This window comes from Panthera leo, chromosome E2, assembly GCF_018350215.1.
Source record: "Panthera leo isolate Ple1 chromosome E2, P.leo_Ple1_pat1.1, whole genome shotgun sequence".
NCBI lineage: Eukaryota > Metazoa > Chordata > Mammalia > Carnivora > Felidae > Panthera > Panthera leo.
Window position 1 is genome coordinate 18,106,547 of NC_056693.1, and position 6,901 is coordinate 18,113,447.

Consider the following 6,901-nt stretch of genomic DNA (forward strand, 5'->3'; position numbering starts at 1 on the left):
ATGAAGGTTCCAGTCCTTCCTGCTGTGGTTCTTCTCTCGCTTGTGGCGCTCCACTCTGCTCAGGGTGCCTCCCTGGGTACTTCTGAGGTGAGCGCGGCGCCTGGATTCTCTCGTTCTTACCTATTACCTCCCTCAGTCCTCGATTTCTTTACCTGTACGCTCTACTGGACGCGTGGCTCTTATGTTGGACGCGATCTTTGCTTTCAATGCAAAGCAGGGGCTCTGAGGAAGGGAAGACAGGAGGAAGGGAGACAAAGTATCCCCAGGAAGACATGCAGATGGATGTGCTTTATTTCTGGAAGGGGTGGGGAGAGGATGGGCGGAGGCTGGACAACTGAATCCTGGGAGGAGACAGGGGCTGATGTTGGTCGTCTGGGCTCAGCCTCACCTGCGTTCTGTTGGTCTCCCAGGGAACGTCTTCCGGGAAACTGGAAGCTTCCTCCTGTCTCTGGAGCCCAGGCCATAGCAAGGATCCCTAGGCTGCAGTCTCCAGCCAGGAGGAACTGGAGGCCCCTCTCTCCCCATCTTCTCCCAAGGTTGGGGGAGAGTGTGCTGAATTTAAAAGTCTAAGATGGGGTCACGGGCACAACTGCTTGGGACCCAAGCAAGTGAAGTCGGTGAGCAGGCAGGCTGGCGGGGCCCCAGGGGAGGTGGAGGGAACCCACCCAGTGGAAAAAGGGACAGTCCATCTGGCTGTGGCTAAGCAGGAAACTGCACCTGGTGTGGCTAGAGTTTTAAAATTTTCAGGGGGAAACCGGGAATTTGATTTGGGTATTCTTACTAATTGAAAATGTTTTATCCAAATTAAAAAACAAAAACACAACAGGCCAACCTACTGTAAGAGCTAAACATTTGGGTCTAGCCTGTAGGGTACCCGTTTGTGGCCTCTGTCACGGGAAGGAAGAAGTAAGGGACAATGAAGCCGGACAACTAAAGCAGGGCAAGTGGCAAGATGGGATGCTCTGAGGTCTGGGGGAGTGTCTGCATGGGGAAGGGAAATGGTGACTCCGACTTTGGTGGCAATGAAGTCACCAAGCAAACCAACCTCCGTCAGTTAGAGGCAGGCAGGGCACCTGGGCGGCCTGGCTCCTACCTGTGTGCTAACCTCCCCCACCTGGCTCTACGGGCCGAGCAGAGGTGTCTCAAGAGCAGCCCAAGTCAACTGCACGGCAACACTAGCTCGGTCTTCCTGGGAGGAGTCGTCTCTTCTCCACCCTTTGCACCTGCTGCCTGCCACGGGTGTAGGCCTGGGCTTTAGCTCCTCGCCCACGCCACTCTCCAATCCCTTCTCACCGCCTTGCTCATCTGTCCACCATCTGTCTTACTGGAACAGAACAGGTTACCCGAGCCCCACGGAGGAGAACGGGCTGTCGGCTCGGGGACCCGCCTGTGGAGGAGGGCAGGGCTGGCAGAGAGGGTTTGGGGACGAGGACTTGCCCTTACGTGATCAGTAGGCTTTTTCCCCTTCACTTTCCAGGAAGAAACCACCATCGGTGATTACGCGGCAGGCCCTGAGGTAAACATCCTGCTTCCCCCCTCCCCGCCCCCAGTGTGAGTCTGTGCCCTCCTCCTTAGCCACCCTCACAATGCCCCGTCTCTCTGCCTAGAACTTTAACGCTCAGTTTTTGAACATCGACAAGTTGCGTGCTGTAAGTACCATTCTCCAGTGCTGCCCCCCAATATCCACAGCATAAAGATCAGTGCCTTGGTAGAGGGCTTGTAAAGCCACCGTGGACCCCTCACCTTTTTTAGGGGGCCAGGGGCTGAGCTCTGTCCTCCCCTGAAACTGATCCTCTTCTGGTCTCTCTGTCTCCACAGGCTTTTAAGCCCGATGAATTCCTGAACTGGCATGCCCTCTTTGAGGTAAGAGCGTGGGCACCCCTTCCTCTCCTTGACCGTTCACAGGCTTTCTAGGGTGGGGTCGACACGTTCTAGTGCTAGCCCTTTTGGGTCTTTCCTGAGTTCCAGGAGGGAGTAATTGCCCTGCTTGAATGTTGCCCGTCGGGAGAAAGTTTCTTCGGGAGGCTGACATGGCCACGCTTCTTTTCCGCACGAGGCAGGGGGGGGAGCAGGGCCATAAAGACAGTTCCAGAGAAGGCAGAACTTAATCAGCCAAGAGTTTCTTTGAACCCACATACCATCTACGAGGAAACTGAGGTCCTAAGTTGGGGGGCCTTGCCCACACTTAGAAGGCAAAGTCCGCGACAGGGTGGGCTTTAGAGGCTGTGTTGTGAGACTCTGCTCCCACTTGCTATGTGCCCCCCCCCTACACACAGATACCTGGTCTCTGAGCCTCAGCTTCCTCACCTGTGATGAGGTCACGACAGTGCCTCCCTCAAAAGGTAGCCGTGCAGCCCAAATGAATGCATGCCTACAGAGCAGTCAGTATAAGGCAGACGTGGAACAAGGGCTCAGGGAATAGCAGCTCTTCCTAGAATCATAGAACGAGAACACCATGGCCACTACAGACAGCTCGTTCACTGAGCATTTACGGATCCACGTTCCCCTGACCTGTAACACATCAGTCTCGTTCTTTCTTTTCTCTCTTAGTCTATCAAAAGGAAACTTCCTTTCCTCAACTGGGATGCCTTTCCAAAGGTAAGAGGTGGTGGGCAGTAGGAGGATAGAAGTCGGTGGTGAGGGAAGCAGTAGACGATCTGGGAGGAAGGGCGGACAGGTAACGAGATAAACCTTTCTGTCACTAAAGCTGAGGGAAATCTCAGCTACTGTCTTTAGAGAATAAGACCTGAGATCAGGGTGGAGATTCCCTTCCATCGCTGCCCCCCACCCCCCCCGCCCTGCCCCGTCCTGGGCTTCAGGGGGACTCCAGCTCCCCGCACCTGAGGGTCCCCAGTCTGACCATACCCTCTCTCCCTCCAGCTGAAGGGTTTGAGGAGTGCAACTCCCGACGCCCAGTGACTGTTCCCCTCAAGACCCAGCACTGCTGACACCCACTGGAGGAGGGGCTAAGTGTGGGATCTGATCACCATCTTGTAATCACTCTCTCCGGGCTCAGCGACACCAATAAAATGTTTTCCAACCTGACAGCTCCTGTATGTGCATCTGTCCTTATCCCACTGGGCTCTAGGAGGGAATCAGGGTGAAGTAGACTCCAAGACTGGGAGGCAGAAGTCTTGAATTCTGAGAGGGTAGTAGGCAGTGATGAAGGAGGAGGTGGGAAGGGCTTATCAGGATGGCAAGAGACACCGTGTGTCCTAGCTCGTCAGGACTGGCTGACATACTTGAGGAGCATGAGGCTGCCAGTTGCTTGCTAAGATCCCCAGAATCTCAGCAAGGAATCAAACCTGCTTCTAGAACCACTGGTGCCCTCCCCCACCTGCCTTCTGAGAACCTGATTCCTTTGGTGGTGGCAACTTGGTATAACAGAGCCATCTGGAAGCCAAGGCTCAGTACACAGCGGAAATCATACGAGCTCATCTAAGATCCTTTTTTTTTTTTTTAGAATTAGGTAGGTAGGTTATAACCTATAAATAAAGAAAACTAGTGATGTGACCCTGTGCCTTTCTAAATCCCCACTTCTTTATCTGTGGAATGAGTGTGGACATAAACAAGGATGATAATAACTACCCTGTGGCGTTGTTATGAAAGTCAAAAGAGATAAGGTGTGTAAAGCCCCTTGCACAGGGCTGGGCATACAGTAGGTACTCAACAGTGACGTGTTCCCTCCATTCCCGTAAAGAGCTGCCGCAATGACCCAGAATCATTATTTACTCACTCCCCAATCACCCATCCAACCACTGACTGCAAAGGTCTTGAAACACGGAACGGCTTCCATTTCAGTTCTGCATACGGTATTCTGCATGGAATCTCTGTCTGCTCTGTGTCCTTAAAATGTTGAATTAGTTGGGATTAATTCTGGTTTCTCTTGAAAACAGAAAATCAGAGAGCAATGGACTTGTGATGGGCTTAAGTCAAGGTTTAACAGCTGCCCTCTTTACAGGACATGGTCTCCAGGTCAGTAAAATTCCACTTTGCGAGTTTCACTGACTTACATTGCCTTTTGGCCTATACAAGCTACTGAGCTTGCAAACTGGCCTGTAGCTTACTTGTGGAAGTGGACTACAAAGGGAAATTAAATGTGGGGGGAAGCTAAAACTTCCTTTTTCCCTCCGCAATTCTCTGGCTGGCCTGAGAACTAAACTGACGGAAGACAGATGAACGGGAGAAAAGCATACAAAGTTATTTGATGTATTTTTACACATACCCAGGAGGCTTCGGAAGGAAAATGAAGACTCAAAGGGGCCGTTAGGCCCAAAAGCTCATATACCTTTTTGCACGAAGAATGACAAGTTGTGGGGATGTGACCAAAGGGGCTTGGACTACGGGTAATATGCTGTGGGATAGTGATTAGGAAATAAATGGGGGAAACGAATGGAAGGTAAGGGTTATTTTAGTAGCTTTGTTTATACAGACTGGAGTTGACTCCAGGTCTCTGCTGATAAGAACGTTCTTCTCTTCCTGGTACGGGCAGGGCACCTTTCTCAAGGACAATTTTATGACCTGCTTTTAGGTAGAAAGGGCAAGAGAGTCCTTCCTGCATCTGCTGTTTCTCAACTGCCTTCAGCTTAAACAGCAGTGTTATTTCAGGGGGTGGCACGTTCTGAACCCCATCACTTGGTTCCTGTTTACAAAGAGCTTCCAGACAAGACAAGTAAGACATGTGAATGTTGCTTCTATCCTTCCTGTTGGCTAACGAACAATAATAGACACACACATAAATGAGATGCAACTTATAAATGGGATCATCAACAGAAAAGAAAAAAAAAAAGGAGGCTGCTCAAATGCCACAATCCTTTGAAATATTTAGCAAAGACTGAATGCTCGGAATTTGGGTGATAGGAATGAGAGTAGAGGAGGGAGGAGGGGAGGTCCTTAAGATGCATGTACCGAGTGGCTGGGTTTTAGGGGAGGCCAAGAGTCATCACACACAAGTCGAGAGCGTTTTTGAGCTAAAGCAGTTCTCCAGGTGTAGACCTGGGATCGGCAGCATCAGCATTACCTGGGAACTTTTGAGAAACGCAAACCTTGGGCCCACCCCATATCTGTTAGATCAGAAACTGGGGGGAGGGCACAGCGATCTGTGTTTTATCAAGCCCTCTAGATGATTCTGATGCACTGTAGCTTCAGGACCACTGAGGAAAGGAAAGCCAGAGAATGATTAATGTCAAATCAGCACATCTCCTTAGAGGGAGAGGCCATCCTATGGTAGGGGAGGGGCACCTGGAGGGGGGTGGTGACACTATTCGTGTTTTTATTTTTTCCTTAAATATACTGTAGGGGAGGAGAAATACCTTTTCATTCTACCCTTCTAGGTCTTGGCTAGGTCTCTGTAACAAAAGACAGATTAACAAGAGAAAGGCGTACACATTTATTTAATATAAATTTTACATGACACAGGAGCCTTCATAAGGAAATGAAGGCCTGAAGAAGTAGTTAACGCTGTTTTTGTGCCGGGTTTGATGAAGAGTGGCGTCATGGAAAAAATGCGATAGGATGAAGGGGTATAAAGTCAGCGTGGCAAACGAGGAAAACTTAGCAAGGCGTGTTCATTCAGATTCCTCTTGTGGGGGACCCAATCTTGGAGATAAAGATGATCCTTTCCTCAGGGTATAGGGAAGGTACTTGTCGCGTGAGAGGTCTGCTTCAGGGGAAGGTCAGAGAGTCCTTCCTGCATCTATTTTCTCAAATTATTTCAGCTTGAAATGTTCACTATGCCAAGGCACCATATTTTGGGGTAACATGGCCTGAGCTCTGTCAATATACATTTTATACACACGTATACAGTATTTCACAGTAAGATGTTACTAAAACAAGAGATTATCTTTGAGTAACTTGTGAGTGCTAAGGTATATACAGAGTAAAGTGATAATTTAATTCTAAGAGGAGTGGAATCCTAAGGGAAAAAAAAGAAGTGTATACATGTTTGTGTAAACGATTGATGGATGTATTCTAGATCAAATGAAACTGACAAAAATACACCACCCCTGGCCAGGTGATTCAGAGGATTCAAAGAATGGAAGACAAGACCCCCTACTTTCTATGGAATGTGTAGGATGAGGAAGAAGCTAGGACATTGTCGCACTTCACTGTATACGTCATCCAAACAAGAACATCTTGGGTAGAAACTATGCCACCCATTAAACACGATGTAGAGACATATGTTGAGATATGGAACAATTTCTAAGATAGAGTAAAAGGAAAAAAGAAAGCAACAGAGAAGTGTGAATAGTATGTTCATAAAAGACAGTACAAATACATGTTCCAACATGCATAAAATATCTCTAGAATAAAACTCAAGAAGTAACAGCGATCACCTCTGGGGACTGATGTACTTTCACTCTGAGTCCTTCTGGATTTTATGAAAAAACAAAAAACCAAAACCAAAACCAAACCCATTTTTAACTCTGTGCACTCTTAAACATATTTAAAATAATATGTTAAAGGGGTCCCTGGGTGGCTCAGTCGGTTGAGTGTCCGACTTCGGCTCAGGTCATGATCTCATGATCCGTGAGTTCGAGCCCTGTGTCGGGCTCTGTGCTGACAGCTCAGAGCCTGAAGCCCGTTTCGGATTCTGTGTCTCCCTCTCTTTTTGCCCCTCCCCTGTTCATGCTCTGTCTCTGTCTCAAAAATAAATAAACGTTAAAAAAAATTCTAAAAAAAAAATAATAATATGTTAAAGAACTAAAACTCTCTAAGAACCCTTTGCGTTTTCAGGAAACAGGGCCTGGCGCGCCTGGGTGGCTCAGTAGGTTAAGCGTCCGACTTCAGCTCAGGTTATGATTTCACGGTTCATGGGATTGAGCCTGCTGTGATAGCAATGACAACGCGGAGCCTGCTTAGGATTCTGTCTCCTTCTCTCTCTGCACCTCCCCCAGGCTCT

The 6,901-nt window shown here is 48.7% G+C and overlaps 1 protein-coding gene across 1 annotated transcript; it reads left to right on the forward strand.

Annotated features, from left to right (window-relative positions):
• LOC122208267 (keratinocyte differentiation associated protein) lies at positions 1-3,045 on the forward strand. Its single transcript, XM_042919180.1, has 5 exons — positions 1-87; positions 1,478-1,516; positions 1,819-1,863; positions 2,551-2,598; positions 2,881-3,045. The coding sequence occupies exons 1-5, from the start codon at positions 1-3 to the stop codon at positions 2,917-2,919; spliced, it is 258 nt and encodes an 85-aa protein (XP_042775114.1). The 3' UTR covers positions 2,920-3,045.
• The last annotated feature ends 3,856 nt before the right edge of the window (positions 3,046-6,901 follow it).

What these genes read in the sequence shown, in the direction of transcription:
- LOC122208267 (XM_042919180.1), top strand. Translation starts at nt 1, where the DNA reads ATGAAGGTTCCAGTCCTTCCTGCTGTGGTTCTTCTCTCGCTTGTGGCG. An exon ending in CCTCCCTGGGTACTTCTGAG is followed by an intron (nt 88 to 1,477) that starts GTGAGCGCGGCG and finishes TTCACTTTCCAG; the next exon opens with GAAGAAACCACCATCGGTGA. An exon ending in ACTGGGATGCCTTTCCAAAG is followed by an intron (nt 2,599 to 2,880) that starts GTAAGAGGTGGT and finishes CTCTCCCTCCAG; the next exon opens with CTGAAGGGTTTGAGGAGTGC.